We start from the raw sequence: 19,582 nt of genomic DNA, 5'->3' as shown, positions 1-19,582 counted from the left end.
CATTAGATTAAAAACTTACATTTTTCACAACAAATATATATATCACATATTAGCCATCCTAATGAGTGTAAGGTGGTCTCATGGTCTCAGTTTGTTTTTCTTTTTTTTTTTTCTTTTTGGCCTTGCCACACAGCATGTAGGATCTTAGTCCCCTGACCAGAGATCGAACCAGTGCACCCTGCATTGGAGTCTTAACCACTGGACCACCAGGGAAGTTCCAGCCTCAGTTTGTTTGTTATTTAATTTATTTATTTTATTTATTTATTTTTGGCTGTGTTGGGTCTTCGTTACTGTGCATGGGCTTTCTCTAGTTGCGGCAAGTGGGGGCAATTCTTCATTGAGGTGTGCAGGCTTCTCACTGTAGTGGTTTCTCTTCATTGAGGTGCGCAGGTTTCTCATTGCGGTAGCTTCTCTTGTTGTGGAGCATGGGCTCTAGGCGCACGGGCTCCAGTAGTTGTGGCTCATGGGCTCTAGAGCGCAGGCTCAGTAGTTGTGGCACACAGGATTAGTTGCTCCGCGGCATGTGGGATGTTCCCAGACCAGGGCTTGAACCCGTGTTCCCTGCATTGGCAGGTGGACTCTTAACCACTACACCAACAGGGAAGTCCTTGGCAGGCATTTTTGTTTTGTTTTGTTTTGTTTTGTTTTGTTTCGGTACGCGGACCTCTCACTGTTGTGGCCTCTCCTGTTGCGGAGCACAGGCTCCGGACGCGCAGGCTCAGCGGCCATGGCTCACGGGCCCAGCCGCTCCACGGCATGTGGAATCTTCCCGGACCAGGGCACGAACGTGTGTCCCCTGCATTGGCAGGTGGACTCTCAACCACTGTGCCACCAGGGAAGCCCAGGTGGATTCTTAACCACTGTGCCACCAGGGTAGTCCCAGGGCTCTCTTATTTTAGAAATGCATTCTAAGAAATTATGTATTCAAAGACATGATACCTAGGATTATAAACGTTAAAAACTATTAAGTAAATCATGAAACACAAAAAAATGTGCATAAACACGATAAATGATGTAAGATACAGGAAGGGGCAAACACAGTCATTCCATTTATATATACATTTGAAAATAGCTATTACAAAAGTAGAATATGCTCTTGCATCAGTCATTTTAATGTTGAGGATGAATTAACAATGGCAGGAGGAAAGTGGTTGGAGGGTTGTACACAAGTATGTCAAAATTTACATTTTAAATAGGCAAAATTTAAGTCAACTATTCATCCAGTAAATGATTTTCAAAAGAAAGATGCAAAACCTATCACTTTATTATAATTCTACTATGGTTTATTAGCTACATTCTTAAAATTGCAGCTACTATACCTGTAATGGTGGAAAAAGAATACAATAGCGGACTACTGGCAATGCCTCCCAAATGAATGTTCAGTGAAATTATGTTGGCAATTTGACCTTGATTATGGTTGGAATATATATACACGGAAACCAGCAAACACTACAAACCAGAGATTAATTTATTGTGTAATTCAATGTCTGGACTTAACACTAAGGTAGCATATATTAATAATGCAGATTATTCCTAAACCTGTATAATGTATGTGGCCATTACATTATGCATAGTATAAAATTGAGTAGAAGTTGAGAACATATTCTTTCACTATTCCAAATTACAATTACATTCAGAAAAGAAATCACTCACATTATTGATGAATGAGTGAAATCTAACAGATATCTTTGTTGTTTACCTGCTCTCTTTTGTCAAAAAAAGAGAAAATAGCCATATCTCACAAAATAAAAGTAGGCAAAAGATAGGAATAGAAATTTAACCAGTCAGGACACACAGGTAAAAAACAGACACATGAAAAACAAAATTCAACATCAACAATCCTAACAAAGGGAATTCCCTGGCAGTCCAGTGGTGAGGACTCCAGGCTTCCACAGCAGGGCACATGGGTTACTTTCCTGGTCAGAACTAAGATCATGCATGCTGTGTGATAGGGTTAAAAAACTAAAACCTGAAATAAATGCAATTAAAATCACAATTTAAAAAATACATTTATTTATTTATGTTTGTTTATAGCTACATTGGGTCTTCGTTACTGTGCACGGGCTTTCTCTAGTTGCACGACTGGGGGCTACTCTTCGTTGTAGTGCATGCGATTCTCATTGTGGTTGCTTCTCTTTGTTGCGGAGCATGGGTTCTAGGCACGCGGGCTTCAGTAGTTGTGGCATGCGGGCTTAGTTACACCGTGACATGTAGGAAATTCCCGTCCCAGGACTCTAACCCATGTCCCCTGCATTGGCAGGCAGATTCTTAAGCAATGCACCACCAAGGAAGCCCCTAAAATCATAATCTTTTTATACATTTTTTGTTTGTTCGTTTTGCGGTACGTAGGCCTCTCACTGTTGTGGCCTCTCCCGTTGCGCAGCACAGGCTCCAGACGCGCAGGCTCAGCAGCCATGGATCACGGACCCAGCCTCTCCTCAGCATGTGGGATCCTCCCGGACCGGGGCATGAACCCATGTCCCCTGCATCGGCAGGCGGACTCTCAACCACTGTGCCACCAGGGAAGCCCTGTACATGAGTTTTTAAGTCTTCATGGGAGGGGTCAGCATGCATTCAGTCATAGCTTTTAAGGTAGGTTGATCAACTGTGGGTCCCAAGGCAAGGACGGCAAGTTCTTGCTAATTAACAATCACCATTTTGGTGAGTTAACACTTTTTCTGGAGGGATGGGAGGAACAGTGAGGCAATGGATCAAGGGCTTAGGAAGAGGATGCTTGGAGACCAGGTCACGTAGGGCCACGCTGGACATTCTTAGTCCTTCTGTTTCCATCACACTGCCCAGAACAGTGAGCGGGTCAACCACATAACAGGGCAACAGGGACATCCTGAGGTGGGTATGTAAAGATGGACAGGACCTTGGAAACGAATCACTGCACATGGCGGTAGAACCCATGTCAAATCTGGGGTAACACCAATGACCAGTCCAGAGTGCCTGGCTTAGTGCTGCTGTCCCTGTGGAGAACTTCCCAAGCAGGACGGTGTTTCCGGGAGATGTGTACTGGTGAAAATGAAGCTGGAGACCCTGGTAGTGATGCAGATGTCAGATGTGGGTAGTTCATGGTCAGGACACAGCAAGTGGAGGCCCTGCTCAGAGGGGCAGGAGAGAAGACAGTGGACGGGTGCAGGGTGTAGAGGAACTGCTCTCATCAAAGGCCTGGCATTAGTGAGCCCTCGTAGAAGTCCTTCAACATCTCTGAGCTGGATACCCCTTCTTTCACAAATGCCAATAATAATAACTGAATCACAGCACTGGATTTGTTGGATACATAAATGGAGTCAGTCACAGGAAAGTCATCAATATTGGTTCCCAGAGAAAAGATAATCCTGTCCATCAGCATGGGGCTGGGGTGTGAGCAGGGCTCCTGGTGTGGGGATCAGAGCACAGAAGTGTCAGGATGGACAAGGTGTTCTTTCAGTCCACAAACCTGGGGGTGGGGGCAGGGGAGGAGTGAAGTGACCAGACTCTCGATATCCTGAACCAGGCAACCTGGCATTGAAGCCCAGATCACTGTCCATTTCTGGGAGATCACAAACACATGACACATCATCTCTATGTCTGTTTCCTCTCTAGAAAGGGTCCATTAGCTGCACGGGTTCTTCTCAGTCTCTTACCACCCAGAACTCCTTCAATGTCACTGCCGGCCACGTTCGTGATATTCATAAAGCCCTTTCTTCAGTATGAACTCTGTGATGTTTAATCAAGTGGCACCTTTGGGTGAAAGATTTACCACATTCCTTGCACTGAAAAGGCTTTTCTCCAGTGTGGATTTTCCTATGGATGCGGAGGAGCTGTCTTTGCTTAAAGGCTTTCCCACATTCAGTGCACCCATAAGGCCTTTCTCCAGTGTGAACTCTGTGATGATCATAGAGAGAGGATCGACTAGTAAATGACTGCCCACATTCACTGCATTCATATGGCCTTACTCCACTGTGAACTCTCTGATGACGAAGAAGGCTAGAGCTACCAGTAAAACATTTCCCACATTCACTGCACTTATAAGGCCTTTCTCCAGTGTGAATTCTCTGATGGTCACGAAGGCTCGACCTAGCAGTAAAAGATTTCCCACATTCACTGCATTCATAAGGCCTTTCTCCATTGTGAACTCTCTGATGATACCGGAGGCCACTCCTAGCAACAAAAGATTTCCCACATTCACTGCACTCATAAGGCCTTTCTCTAGTATGAACTCTCTGATGACACTTGAGGTTCAGCCTAGGAGTTAAAGATTTCTCACATTTATTGCACTCATAAACCTGTTCGCCAGTGTGAAATTTCTTATGGGCATTGAGGTGTGCCTTTTGGCTAAAGAATTTCCCACATTCACTGCACTCAAAAGGCCTCACTCCACTGTGAGCTCTCCAATGATTACAAAGGTTCGACCTACTCGTAAACGATTTCCCACATTTATTGCACTCATAAGGCTTTTCTCCAGTGTGAACATTCATATGGGCACTGAGTTTTTCATTTTGGGTAAAGAATCTCCCACATTCACTGCACTCAAAAGGCCTTTCTCCACTGTGAATTCTCTGATGATTACAAAGGATCGACCAAGTAGTGAAAGATTTCCCACATTCACTGCACTCATAAGGCCTTTCTCCAGTGTGAACTCGCAGATGATAATAGAGACCAGAGCTAGTAGTAAGAGATTTCCCACATTCATTGCACTCGTAAGGCTTTTCTTCAGTGTGAACTCTCTGATGTGCAAGGAAATTGGATTTGCGGGCAAAATATTTTCCACATTGGGTGCATTGATAAGGTTTTTCTCCAGTGTGAACTTTCTGATGTTCGATTAAGTTCCACTTTTGGATGAAAGACTTAGCACATTCCTTGCATTCATAAGGCTTTTCTCCACTGTGGATTTTCCTATGTGCTTTGAGGTACTTCCTTAGGCTAAAGGATTTCCCACATTCACTACAGTCATAGCGTGTTCCTCCACAGTTAACTCTCTGATGTGTAAGGAAATGGGATTTGTGGCTAAAAAATTGTCCACAATGGCTGCATCCATAAGGCCTTTCTCCAGTGTGAACTTGCTCATGCTGAATAAGGTTAGTTCTTTGGGTAAAGGCTTTCCCGGATTCTCTGAACTCACAAAACCCTTCAGTAGTGAGGACTCTCTCATCCTGAATAAGTATTTCTGTGTATCTGGAGGCTTTCTTGCCTTCTCCCCAGCTGTGATGACATTTTCCACTGTCAAAAACAGCTTCACACTCCTTACTGTTGTTCAGTTTCTTCCTGGTATTAGTGGTCTGTGGCTGAAGTTCCATGTTGGCTACGTAGTTGTTCCCAATCTCCATGTAGGTAGAGAGATTCTCCATTACATGGATTGTGCAGCTTTTGAAAAATGCGGGTCTCCCCATATCACAGCTGAAGGGTTTCTCTCTAATGTGCTGCTTCTGGTGCTCTTGAAGGTTTGCAGTGAAATAGAACTGTTTCCCACATGCCCCACATGTGTATGCTTTCTGCCCCCTATTTGTTCCTTGCTCTTCAGCCAAGTGCAAAATGTCTCTCAAAACAGGGATGCACATCTTACACGGCTGGGCCCTCTCAGGAGATGAACCTGCCCTGGGGGTCCTCATCTGTGACACTCCTTCTGCAGATACACTCTGTTCAGAAGACGTCTCTTCATCCTCAACTGCAGGAAAAGAACCTGAAAACAAAGAAGCGATGATGAAGTTCATGTTGAGTTTATTGCGGGGAGTGAGGCCATCACAAGTCTACATTTGACAAGTGAAAGAACCAGTCCACAGGATTGTGTTCAGGAAATGAATTTGGGGTCAAATTGAGAAGCAGCTGTTCTCACCAAGTACAGGACACAAGGACTGGATGGGGCCCAAAGCGAAAGGCATCTTGTGCAATTCACTCCTTGTCAATGGCCTTTACCAGGAGTGCATCTCCTGGTGACCTCTGATACGTACAGAAGTGTATGTCCATATATACACTAAGAAATGTAAAACAGATAGCTAGTAGGAAGCAGCCGCATAGCACAGGGAGATCAGCTCAGTGCTCTGTGACCACCTAGAGGAGTGGGATAGGGAAGGTGAGAGGGAGATGCAAGAGGGAGGGGATATGGGGATATATGTGTATATATAGCTGATTCACTTTGTTATACAGCAGCAACTAACACAACAATGTAAAGGAATTATACTCCAATAAAGATGTTAAAAAAAAGAAAAGTTATGTCCAGGTCTCAGAAAATCTGACTGCAAGAGGTCACTGGCATTCCAGAAATATTAAAGGATCCGTATGTTGAGGACACAAATAGTGTCAGTAGGTACTACGGGAAAAACAGTGTGAAGACCACATGAGATAAGTGAGAGGTGGTAGGTAATGAATCCGAGAGTGCAGTCAGAATAAAAATGGGAAGTAGTAGAAATAACAAGTTGGCAGAATGTCACGAACGGAGAAAGACGAGAGAAGTGATTTGTAGCCACTGACAATAGTGGCTGGTGGTGGTGGTTGTTTTAAAGATTCAACATGTAAGTATACTCATGTAGTACAGGTAAACCTGGAACAACATGGGTTAAAACTACTTGGGTCCACTTGTACAGAGATATTTTTCAACAAATACACTGTATTTGTTGAAATACATCTGTAGCTAGATGAATCCACAAACGGGAAAACTTCAGAATCAGAGGGCTGACTATGGGACTTCAGCATCCACAGATTTCAGTATATGCAGGGGCTCCTGGAACCAATCCTCCGTGGAAACAGTGGGACAAGTGGATTTGTCTTTCTCTCTCTGACTTATTTCACTTAGCATAATGTCCTCAAGGTCTATCCATGTTGAGGCAAATGGCAAAATTTCTTTCTTTCTTTATGGTTGTATATTATTGCATAATATGCCACATATACCACATGTTTGTTAGATCCACTCATCCATCAATGGACACTTAGGTTGTTTCCATCTGTTGAATGTTGTAAATAATGCTGAAATAAACCTGAGGTACAGATATCTTTTTGAGATGATTATTTCACTCCCTGTGGATAAATACACAGAAGTGGAATTGCTGGACCATATGGAAGTTCCTTTTTGAATTTTGTAAGGATTCTCCATAGTTTTCCATAGTAGTTGTAACAATGTACACTCCCACCAACAGTGCACAACTGGTCCCTTTTCTCCACAACTTCACCAACACTTATTTCTTGGCTTTTTCACAACAGACATTGTAACATGTGTGAGGTGATATCTCACGGTGGTTTTTTTTTCCTAACTTTTAATTTATTTTTGGCTGCATTGTGTCCTCGTTTCTGCATGTGGGCTTTCTCTAATTGCGGTGAGTGGGGGCTAGGCTTTTGTTGTGGTGCACGGGCTTCTCATTGTGGTGTATTCTCTCATGGCGGAGCACAGGCTTTATGTGCACAGACTTCAGTAGTTGCAGCATGCAGGCTCGAAAATTGCAGCACACAGGCCCTAGAGTGCGTAGGCTTCAGCAGTTCTGTCGCATGGGCTCAGTAGTTGTGCAGGATCTAGGGCACACAAGCTTCAGTAGTTGTGGCACTCGGACTCAGAAGTTGTGGCTCATGGGCTCTGGAGCACAGGCTCAGTAGTGTGGCACAGGGCCTTAGCTGCTCTGCAGCACATGGGACCTTCCTGGATCAGGGATCTAACCCGCATCCTCTGCAGTGGCAGGTGGATTATTCTTTTTTTAATAAATTTATTTCTTTATTTATTTTTGGCTGTGTTGGGTGTTTGTTGCTGCATGCAGGCTTTCTCTAGTTGCCACAAGCAGGGGCTCTCTTTGCTGTGGTGCACGGGCTTCTCATTGTGGTGGCTTCTCTTGTTGTAGAACACAGGCTCTACACGGGCGGGCTTCAGAAGTTGTGGCACACAGGCACAGTAGTTGTGGCTCCCAGGCTCTAGAGTGCAGGCTCAGTAGTTGTAGCTCACAGGCTTAGTTGCTCCAGGGCATGTGGGATCTTCCCAGACCAGGGCTCGAACCCGTGTCCCTGCACTGGCAGGTGGATTCTCAACCACTGTGCCAGCAGGGAAATCCTCATCATGGTTTTGATTTGCATTTCCCAACCATTAGTGATATTGAGCATCTTTTCATGTAGCCATTGCCCATATGCATGTCTTCTAAGGAAAAATAGTAACTGTATACTCCATTATGCATTTTTTAATTAATGAATTTATTTATTTTTGGCTGCATTGTATCTTCATTATTGCATGTGGGCTTTCTCCAGTTGTGGCAAGCGGGAGCTACTCTTTGTTGCGGTGTACAGGCTTCTCATTGCAGTGGCCTCCCCTGTTGCGGAGCACAGGCTCTAGGTGCACAGCGTTCAGTAGTTGTGGCATGCAGGCTCAGTAGTTGTGGCTCATGGGCTCCAGAGCACAGGCCCAGAAGCTGTAGCACATAGGCTATCTGCTCTGAGGCATGTGGGATCCTCCCAGATCAGGGCTTGAACCTGCGCCCCCTACATTGGCAGGCGGACTCGCAACCACTGCACAACCAGGGAAGCCCCGTTATGCATTTTAAAACACACCCATTTATGTATGCTTATGTAAAATTAAAACAAATGAGAACAATAATACAATGCAGGATAGCAATTAGGATTTTTTTAAATTATAAGATATTCAAACTACCAAGGCAGCCATACAGTGTTATATGAAAAGTGGACTTCAATCAGATGTAAATACAGAGTGCAAACTCTAGCACAACTACATTAAAAAAATGAAAAGAAACGAGTATATCTGATATGCTAACAAGGAGAGGAAATGCAATCATACAAGATGCTCGATCTAAACAATAAAAACAAGAGTGGAATACTAAAATAGGAACAAAGAATATGGTCAATGGTAGAAAATGGTAACAAATACATTAAATATTTATCCACCTATATCAATATATTAAACACTGATAGTCTCAATGCACCAATGAAAAGAGAGATTATCAGAGTGAATCCATAAGCAGGAGTCAGCTATATGTTCTCTCAAAATAATCCACTTTATTTATTTTACATCCTCATTAGAATATAATTGCTTTACAATGTTTTGTTAGTTTCTGCTGTATAACAAAGTGAATCAGCTATCTGTATACGTATATCCCCATATTCCCTCCCTCTTGAGCTTCCCTCCCACTCTACCTATCCCACCCCTCCAGGTCGTCACAAAGCATTGAGCAGATCTCCCTGTGCTATGCAGCTGCTTCCAACTAACTATTTATTTTACATTTGGTAGTGTATATATGTCAATGTTACTCTCTCACTTCCTCCCAGCTTACCCTTTCCCCTCCCTGTGTCCTCAAGTCCATTCTCTACAACTGTATCTTTATTCCTGTTATGCCCCTAGGTTCATGAGTACCATTTTTTTAAGATTCCATGTATATGCATTAGCATATGGTATTTGTTTTTCGCTTTCTGACTTACTTCACTCTGTATAACAGACTCTAGGTCCATCTGCCTTATTACAAATAACTCAATTTTGTTCCTTTTTATGACTGAGTAATATTCCATTGTATATATGCACCAGATCTTCTTTATCCATTCAACTGTCAATGGGCATTTAGGTTGCTTCCATGTCCTGGCTATTGTAAATAGTGCTGCAATGAACACTGTAGTACATGTAGTTTTTTGAATTCTGGTTTTCTCAAGGTAGTGGGATCTCAGCCCAGTAGTGGGATTTCTGGGTCATATGGTAGTTATTTTCTTAGCTTTTCAAGGAACCTCCATACTGTTCTCCATAGTGGCTGTATCAACTTACTGCATATGCACTTTCTCTAGTTCCAGCAAACAGGGATTACTCTTCAGTGCAGTGCGCAGGCTTCTCATTGTGGTGGTTTCTCTTGTAGAATGTGGGATCTGGGCATGCAGACTTCCATAGTAGCAGCACACAGACTCAGTAGTTGTGGCTCACAGGCTTAACTGCTCTGTGGCACGTGGAATCTTCCTGGACCAGGGATCAAGCCCATGTCCCCTGCATTGGTAGGTGGATTCTTAACCAATGTGCCATGAGTGAAGTCCAGAAACCCACTTTAAATACAAATATGTGAGAATTTCCTGGCAGTCCTGTGGTTAGGACTTGGCGCTTTCACTGCTTTAGGCCAGGTTCAATCCCTGGCCAGGGAACTAAGACACTGAAAGCTGTGGCACAGCCAAAAGAAAAAAGAAAAAAAATCCACCAATACATGATCTCATTGATAGATTCAGAAAACCAGATCTGGCAAAATCCAACACCTATTCACGATCAAAATCTCCATCTCCTAGTAAACTAAAAATAGAAAAAGAACTTCAACTTGACAATTGAAATAAACCCTATACTCTCATCTTTACCAGATGAAAAACTAGAGAAAAACTAGAAACTTTCCCAATAAGATGAAGAAGGCAAGGCTCTTCCCTCTGGCAACTCCCTTTCAACTTTATACTATAAGTCATAATTAATGGACTGATAGGAGAAAGTTACATAAAAGTTATACTGATTGGGAAGGAAGGAATCAAACTGCCTTAATTCTCAGATGATATAACCAGCTATGTAAAAACCAAAATACACACACACAAAAAAAAACCCAAAACAAATCCTGGAATTTGGAAGCAATTATAGCCAAGTTTCAGGATACAAGGATACTATACAAAAGTCAATCACTTTCCAATACATCAAGAATAAACAAGTGAAATTTGAAATTAAAAACACAAGATCATGTACATTAACACCCCCCTAAACAAGTAGAGAGAGAAAGGAAGAAACAATTATAAATCTACCAAGACATATACAAGATTTACATGAAGGGGGACTTCCCTGGTGGCACAGTGGTTAAGAATCTGTCTGCCAATGCAGGGGAGGTGGGTTTGATTGCTGGTCCATTAAGATCCCACATGCTGTGGAGCAACTAAGCCCATAAGCCACAACTACTGAGCTTGTGTTCCAGAGCCTGTGAGCCACAACTGAGCCCACGTGCCACAACTACTGAAGCCCATGTGCCTAGAGCCCATGCTCCACAACAAGAGAAGCCACCACAATGAGAAGCCTGCGCACCGCAATGAAGAGAAACCCCTGCTTGCCGCAACTAGAGAAAGCCCACCTGCAGCAAGAAAGACCCAACGCAGCCAGAAATAAATAAATATAAAAAGAAAAAAAATCTACATAAGGGAAACTCTAAAACTCTGATGAATAAATCAAAGAACTACATAAACAGAACTAAATAAATGGAAAGATATTTCACGTTCATAAATATGAAGACCCACTACTGTCAAGAAGTCAGTTCTTCCTAATTTCACCTAGACTGCACCTAGATTCAATGCAATCCAAATCAAAATCCCAGCACATTTTTTTGTGGACATAAGTAAATTGATCCTAAAGTTTATACAGAGAGACAAAAGTCCCAGAATAGCCAAAACCATACTGAAGAACAAAGGTCGCAGACTGACACTACTCAACTTCAAGACTTAGTATCTTAAAAAGAAAAAGAAAGAAAAAAAGAGAAAGGAAAAGAAAAACAAGATTTAGTATCTAAGGTAATCAAGCCTGGGAATTCCCTGGCACCCTTGGCTAGGACTCTGCAAATTCACTGCTGAGGGCCCAGGGTTCAATCCCTGGTTGGGGAACTAAGAACTTATAAGCTGCGTGGCATGGTGAAAAAAAACAAAAATGTAATCAAGCCAGTGCAGTACTGTAGAAAGGACAGAGAAACAGATCAATGAACAGTATTGAGAGCGCAAAAACAGATCCACAGAAATACACTCATCTGACTTTTGACAGATGACAAGTGCCATACAATGGAGAAAAATGAAGTCTTTAGAATAAATAGTACTGGAACAACCGAACATCACATGCCAAGACATGAATTCTAGACACAAACCTTACACCCTTCACAAAAAATTAACTCAAAATGGATAATGGGCCTAAAAGTTAAGTACAAAAAACCCTTGGGCTTCCCTGGTGGCGTAGTGGTTGAGAGTCCGCCTGCCGATGCAGGGGACATGGGTTTGTGACCCAGTCTGGGAAGATCTCACATGCTGCGGAGCAGCTAGGCCCGTGAGCCATGGCCGCTGAGCCTGCGCGTCTGGAGCCTGTGCTCCGCAACAGGAGGGGCCACAACAGTGAGAGGCCTGCGTACCGCAAAAAAAAAAAAACCTTAAAATTCAGTACGAAAACAACCACCCAAATAAAAAATGAGCAAAACACCTTAACAAACACTTTATTAAAAGAAGATATACACATAACAATTTAGCATATACAAAGATGCACGGAAATGCAAATTAAACTCAAAAGCAGATACCAATACATACCTATAAAAATGGCCAAAATCCAAACACTGACAACACCAAATGCTGGTGAGGGTGTGGAGCAACAAGAATTTCATTCATTACCGATTGGAATGCTTAATGGTAGAGTCCATTTTGAAAGGCAGTTTGGTAGTTTCTTACTAAACTGAACATAATCTTATATCCTCCAGCAATTGTACTCTGCGGTATTTATACAAAGGAGTTGAAAAGGGACATATACACTAAAACCTTCAAACAGATATTTACAGTAGCTTTATTCAAAACTTTCAAAACTTGGAAGTAATCAAGAAATCCTTCAGTAGATGAATGGATAAACATGATACATCTAGAGAACAGCAACATTATTTACAAATAAACTGCAATGAGCTATCAAGTCATGAAAAGACAAGCAGAAAACTTAAAATGCATGTTACTATGTGAAATAAGCCAAGATGAAAAGGCTACATACTGTATGAGTCCAAGGATATGACATTCTCAAAAAGGGGAAACTAATGAGACAGTAAAAAAGTAATCAGGGGACACCAAGGAGTATGGGGGAAGAAGGGATGAACAGGTGGGGCATGGAGAATTTTTAGTTGAAAATTGAACACATTCTGTATGATACTATAACGGTGAATACGTGTCATTATACATTTATCAAAGCCCACAGAATGTACAACACCATGAGTGAACCCTATTGCAAACTTTATATTTTGAGTGATAATGATGTGTTCGTGTAGGTTCATCAGCTTTAACACTCAGATGGTGGATTTTTGATTCAATGCAATCCCTATCAAAAACAATGACATCTTCAAGAAATAGAAAAATTCAAAAAAAAATATTCAGACTCAAATTCATATAGACTCTCAAGGGATTCAATACAGCCAAAGAAATTGTGAAAATCAACAAAGTTGAAGGATTCACAACACATGAATTCAAACTTTCTTACAAAGCTACAGTAAGCAAAACACCATAAGGTGCTACTGGCATAAAGACAGATATATACTCCAGTGGAATATAACAGAGACTAGACACTAGAGTGTCTAAAAATCAGCCCTTAAATATATGATGCAATAATTACTAAGAAGAGGATGATTTTCATTGAATAAGGACAGCCTTTTCAACAAGTGGCACAGGGAAAACCAGATACCCACATGCACAACAATGAAATTAGAACCTTACCTAACACCATACACAAAAATTCACTCAAAATATATCAAAGGCCTAAACGTAAGAGCTAACATGTAAGAGCCTTGTTTACAGGGAGAGTTAGAAAAAACAAACAAGTAAAGCTTCAAAACGTTGGATTCAGCCATGATTTCTTGCCTTTGACAACAAAGGCAAAAGCAACAAAAGAAAAAATAAACAAATTGGACCTCATAAAAACGAACAATTTTGGTTGCATACCTTTAATTTACACAAATTTATGTGTCATTATAGCCTAAGAAAGCTGGGGGAAGAAAGGAAAAAAATGAAAAACTTTTTAACATCAAAAGACATTATAAACACAGTAAGAAAGAAACCACAGATTGGGAGAAAACATTTCCAAACCACGTATATAAAAAGGGATTCATACCCAGAATTTATGGATAAATCTGTAATTCAACAACAACCAAAAAACCAACTTGATTAATAAATAAAAAAGAACTTGAACAGATATTTTTCTAAAGCTGTACAAATGGCCAATAAGCACACCGAAAGGGATGTAATTGAAATGGGAAAAATATACCATTTCACCCCCATTAGGATGGCTATGATCTAAAGAACAGAAAATAACAGGGACCTCCCTGGCAGTCCAGTGGTTAAGACTGCACGTTGTCACTGAAGGGGGCACAGATTCGATCCCTGGTCATCACTTCTTGGGGAACTAAGATCCTGCAAGCCCCCCAGCAAGGCCGAAACAAAACAAAAAAAGAGAACAGAAAATAACAGATGCTGGAACATCTGGGATGGAGCAGTGGTTAAGACTCTGCGCTTCTAACGCAGGGGGTCAGGGTTCGATTCCTGGTCAGGGAACTAGATCCCACATGCATGCCACAACTAACAGTTCACATGCCACAACTAAGGAGTCTGCAAGCCGCATCTAAGGAACAAGCGAGCCAGAACTAAGGAACCCGCCTTCCACAACTAAGACTTGGCAAAACTGAAATAAATAAATAAATGTTAAAAAAAAATAAAAAGAAACAAAAAACCAGATGCTGGCATGGATATAGAGAAATTGGAATCTTGAAAAAAGGTCTTGAAAAAACATCCTATGGTCTGTTTTAGTAGTAACCATGTCAGTGACAACACTGTCACACAGTCAGGCACAAAAATATGTCAGGTACAAGAATGGAGCAAAGTTTGGGTACCATTCATTTGGATAGTCACCTGGCCAAAGACAGGGCAAACAAGGAGGGATTGATCAGGTGGATGGCAAGACTACTGACCATGACAGTCTCCCAAGGCAACAGAAATAAAAGCAAAAATAAACAAATGGTACCTCATCAAACTTATAAGCTTTGGCACAGCAAAGGAAACCATAAAGAAAACAAAAAGATATCCTATTTCCAAATAATGTGACTGACAAAGGCTTAATTTCCAAAATATATAAACAGCTATACAACTCAATAACAAAAAACAAACAACCCAGAAGACCTAAATAAACATCTCTCTAAAGCAAAAACACAAATGGGCAATAGGCACATGAAAAGATGCTAATCATCGCTAATTATCAGAAAAATACAAATCAAAACTATTCAATACAATGAGGTACAACCTCACACCAGTCAGAATGGCCATCATTAAAAAGCCTACAATAACAAGTGTAGGAAAAGGTGTGGAGAAAAAGGAAACCTCTTACACTGCTGCTAGGACTGTAAATTGGTACAGCCACTATGGAGAATAGTATGGAGGTTCCTCAAAAACCAAAAAATAGAGTTACCATATATTCCAGCAATCCCATTCCTCACCATATATCCAGAGAAAAACATGGTTTGAAAGGATACATGCACCCCAATGTTCAATGCAGCACTGTTTCCAATAGCCAAGACATGGAAGCAAACTAAATGTTCATCGACAGTTGAATGGATAAAGAAGATGTGGTGTTTATATACCATGGAATATTACTCAGCCATTAAAACGAATGAAATAACACCATTCACAGCAACATGGATGGACCTACAGATTGTCATACTGAGTGAGGTTAAGTCACAAAGAGAAAGATATGCAGAATCTAAAAAAAAAAGTTGATACATATAAACTTATTTAGAAAACAGAAACAGGCTCACGGACATAGAGAATGAACTTGTGGTTGCCAGGGGGGAAGGTTGAAGGGGATGGATAGTTAGGGAGTTTGGAATTGACATGTACACACTGCTGTATTTTAAATGGATAACCACGGACCTACTGTACAGCAGAAATTAAAACAAAATTGTAAATCAACAATACTTCAATAAAACTAAAAACAATCTACAAAAAAGACTACTGACCCTGAATCTTTACCTGCAACTTTGGGGCTACTGGTGTTCGGGCACTAAGGACTAGGGATGCACTCTGCCTAGCCATAGTAACCACAGCACATAACCAAGGAATTTAAGAAGAAAGCAGTGCCCATGTACCAGATGTGAGGACAGAGCTGCCCTTGAGGAAGAGAAGAAAGGAAGAACCTAGCTCAGAGGATAGGGGTGGGTGTGAGGGCCTTACCCAGCATGCATACAACTGCAAAGTTCTCCAGCATGACATCAAGGTACAGGTGTATCTGAACCTCATCAAGAAGACACCATTCCTCCCAGGAGAAGTACACGGCCACATCCTCAAAGGTCACACTGCCCTGGTATAAGAGGGACAAATGAAACCATGAACGGTCTCACTCCTGAAAACCCACAATCCATCTTCCCACACACTTCTCCTACTGCCCAAAAAGATGGAGCCATTTGAGACCTGGAGTAGAAAACCTCCCTCCTCTGATCTGAATCTCCCAATACCTCCAGAACACACAGGCAGTCATTTGAAGCCGAAATCCTGCTTTTCTGTGCTGTTTATTCCCACCAGAAAACAAAGGAGACCTGCACTTACCTAAACCAACTCAACCTCACCTCAAAGTACTTCCACATACTGGTGTGGGTTCTGGAGTAACCTTCCATACTCCCTCCATAGAACGTCTGGGCCTGCACTCAGTACCCAGGGCATGAAGTTCTCCAAAGTCCCCAAACCAAAAAGCTAGTAGAATGGCAGGTGACGAGCCCTAAGACACCTCAAATACAGAGAATGTGTGCGTGGGGGTGAAAACAAGTGAGGGATTGGGACAACCTCCATTAACCAAAAGTGTTTCTGCAGCCCTGGGAATCTGTGGGAACAAGCAGGCCATAGAAGAAAGTGACCATGGTGGTACTCCAGGACATCAGGCCTTCCCTGGCCCCATAGCGGAACCAGAGCCAGGTAATCTCGGGCTGACTGGCTAATCTCCCCTCCCTGCCTCCGTCCCCAGTGCTACCGTTTATCAGTTGTGACCTTGGAAAAGCCACAACTTCCCTCTGCCTCAAAGTCCTCATCGCCCACCTAGAGTCTTTTCTTCCACTGAACAGGCTTTGGAGAAGTTTTAAAAGCCTAACTCAGATTGTGTCCTTCCTTTGTTCAAAACTCTCCACCGCTCCGAGGGCCCTAAGAAGAAAAGTATAGCCTCTCAGCTACCACTGCAGATGCAGCCTGGCCTCAAACTTGGTTCCTCGCAGAAACAAGACGGAGTACACGTCCCCGGAATGTTCCTGCTTCGGTTGCATCTCCAAGCCTCACTCACACCGCATACACTGGTGGTCAGAAATAGATAAAACACCCCTGAAGCCCTCACTGTCCTGGACCAGACGTGTCCAGGCGCCGCTCACTCGGGGCGTTTGTATTTCGGTGGGGAAACGGGCAGGCGAGAACCCGGAGACCGCAGCGTTTACCTGAGGTGGGTCCCTCAGCGCAGGAGCCGCCATCGGAGCCTTTGCGCGGAGCGGAGCGGCGACAGTCCAGCGACCGGGTCGGAGTCGGCACGGTTACTCCCCGCAAGCGGCGGCGTCGTCCCCGCCCCGCCCCTGTGTAGTGCGCACAAACCCTCCACTTTCGCCTCCTGGGCCCTTCACCTTGTTCCCAACACCGCACAGCGGAGATATTGAACAGGTGTACAGTCTCAACAACAATCAAAATCTCCTTACGAAGACACCGGAAGTTCTCCTCCCTGATGTTCCTCTCCCGGAAATGCCCCTTTTCTAGATTTTCATTGGATGAACGTCCCCTTAGCGCAAGTTCTTCTGTGTAATGTAGTTCCGTGGCCTGAAGCAGTGGCGCTCCACACTGGAAGCACCAGGAAAAAAGCCAAACAGCACCGAGCGGAGCGCTGGGAAATCAGCTGGGGTGAGGGGGCGAGGAAGCGGCTCCATCCCTCTTAATGTCTGGGTGGGGATACATGAGGAAAAGGGGGGGTATACTTCAGAGCATTTATTTAATCTCAGACTCCTTGAAGCCAAACCACGTCGACATCCAGTGGTAACTAGAAGTAAATAAACAAACTATTGCTCTTGAAATGCGTGCACCCTGAAGTGCTAGAGTCATTTTGTAAGCTATGATCAGGGACAAGAAAAAAGACAGGACACTGACTGGGAATCTGGAGAGGAGATATTGGGCAGGCCTGATGCAGCTAAACAAGAGGGAAAGCACAGCTTTTGGTCCCCCCAGCAAAGGCTCTCCGGGCTGCATAGTCAGTGATTGTGCCCAAGTCACTGAGAAACACTGACGGATGATCAGGCCACCCAAAATGGCTGTATTCTTGCTCTATGTACATCCCTGCCCCACCAGTCTGATTCACCTGCACCCTACTCACATGGCTGACCTTCCCTGTTAATCATAAGGCTTATTCAGTCAATGCCTACCTTCTTGCCCTAGTCACAGGTAGTGATTGTTCTAATCTTTAGATCATAACTTCTTCACATTGATAGTTTATCAAAGGGGCTGAGTGCTGTTCTCCTGTGATGGTTTCCCTGAGAACTGATAAGCTAACCTCACATCAATTCCCTCTAAATCAGGTAAACTCCTTCTGCCTCCCAGTAAAAAAGAACTGCAGTCACATTCTGCCTCCTGTCTGCAGACAATGGTGGGAGTGTGTCTCCAGGACCTTGCTCTGGATAAGTAAGATCCCCTATCCATTAAACCATTGATGTCTCTGTCCTTGTTTCTGGGCTCTTTCTTTGGTCTTCAGGCTGGCCAATTATTCATATATTATCCTGCTTCTGGGACAAGACCCCTTACTCTCTCCCAGCTGACCAGTGTCTCCAGACTCCACCACTCCCGCCCTGCTGTGGCACCACTCCACAGGGAGAAGGCAGAGCCAGTGTTGTTTCTCTGCATGTATGGTGGAGTGGGTGAGCTGTGGCCAAACAGCTACCGTCAGAGGTGTGGGCTGCTTCTCATGTACCGGTGGAGCAAGTTCCCACAATGGCCACCGCAGCCCCACCTGGGCTCTGCCCTGGGACTAGGTTGCCTCTTCATCCATAAATGGAGTCTTTCCCTGGTCTTGACTGCCCCAAATCCAGCAACATGTTGGGGCATGGAGTTAGTGGAGCCAGAGCATTTCTTCTGCTCTGGCTGGGGTGTGTGGTGAACCTGCTCACTGGAAACCGGCAGCTGCTGAAGCAGACCTCTCTCTGCCCGGCCCCAGGACCCGGTGGGAGCATGCACACTCCTTCCAAACAGAGTCCAGGATCCTCCAACCTTTCTCTCTGTCCCACTCGTCCTCCAACAAGTAAGGAGGCTTGCCTCTACCATACAGAACCTAGGAATGGGTCATCCAATCTGTGGCTCGATCAGCTCACTGCCCCGGGTGGGTGTCTGCCACCTGTGATCTCCCTTCTCCTCTGAGTCCCACATCTCTAGACCTCAGTGCTTTTCTTCCCTTCCTGCCGGATTACGTGTGTATGATGCTTACAGCCTTGGTTGTACAGGAGTCCTTCTGCCAGTTTCCATTTAGTTTTCAGTGAAGATTTTTCCACTGTAAATGTATTTTTGATGTGTTCATGTGGAGAAGTGAGCTCATGTCCTCTTACACTGCCACCTTGATTTCCTCTCAGCTGGTCCATAACGAACAAAAACAACCAAATGAGAAATGAACCTATATTGTTTGGAGGACAAAAGGTCACTTCCTTCAACACCAGAGACTGACAAAGCCTCTCTATTTGCCTAAGCTTTAGTCGGAATCTTCTGAGCGTTCTTTCCCACAGATCTTGGTCTTTGACCCATCCTTGCAGGGCCTGCTTAGCCAAGTTTTATCAAGAAATCTGCAAAGCCCGCTTAGTAAGAATAACTCCCTCAGTGATATCTGATCAAACACCCATTTCCTATCCTCGAT

The 19,582-nt window shown here is 43.4% G+C and overlaps 1 protein-coding gene across 1 annotated transcript; it reads right to left on the bottom strand.

Moving 5' to 3' along the window:
* Positions 1–3,677: 3,677 nt before the first annotated feature.
* Positions 3,678–16,979, bottom strand: LOC136140869 (zinc finger protein 211-like). The gene is made up of 4 exons (XM_065899017.1): positions 16,911–16,979; positions 15,904–16,030; positions 4,305–5,668; positions 3,678–4,220 (listed from the first exon to the last, which is right to left on the bottom strand). Exons 1-4 carry the CDS (start codon positions 16,977–16,979, stop codon positions 3,678–3,680), a joined length of 2,103 nt encoding a protein of 700 aa, XP_065755089.1.
* Positions 16,980–19,582: the final 2,603 nt, after the last annotated feature.

The sequence above is a fragment of the Phocoena phocoena genome, chromosome 20 (assembly GCF_963924675.1).
Source record: "Phocoena phocoena chromosome 20, mPhoPho1.1, whole genome shotgun sequence".
NCBI lineage: Eukaryota > Metazoa > Chordata > Mammalia > Artiodactyla > Phocoenidae > Phocoena > Phocoena phocoena.
The sequence above is the reverse complement of the archived record's forward strand: the minus strand, read 5'-3'. Positions and strand labels throughout refer to the sequence as shown.

Excerpts from the sequence above, each read along its gene's own strand:
- LOC136140869 (XM_065899017.1), bottom strand. The coding sequence starts at position 16,979 with ATGCAACCGAAGCAGGAACATTCCGGGGACGTGTACTCCGTCTTGTTT. Across the intron at positions 16,031-16,910 it reads TGCGAGGAACCAAGTTTGAG|GGCAGTGTGACCTTTGAGGA; the intron begins GCCAGGCTGCAT and ends CTCTTATACCAG. Across the intron at positions 5,669-15,903 it reads TGCAGTTGTATGCATGCTGG|GTTCTTTTCCTGCAGTTGAG; the intron begins GTAAGGCCCTCA and ends CTTTGTTTTCAG.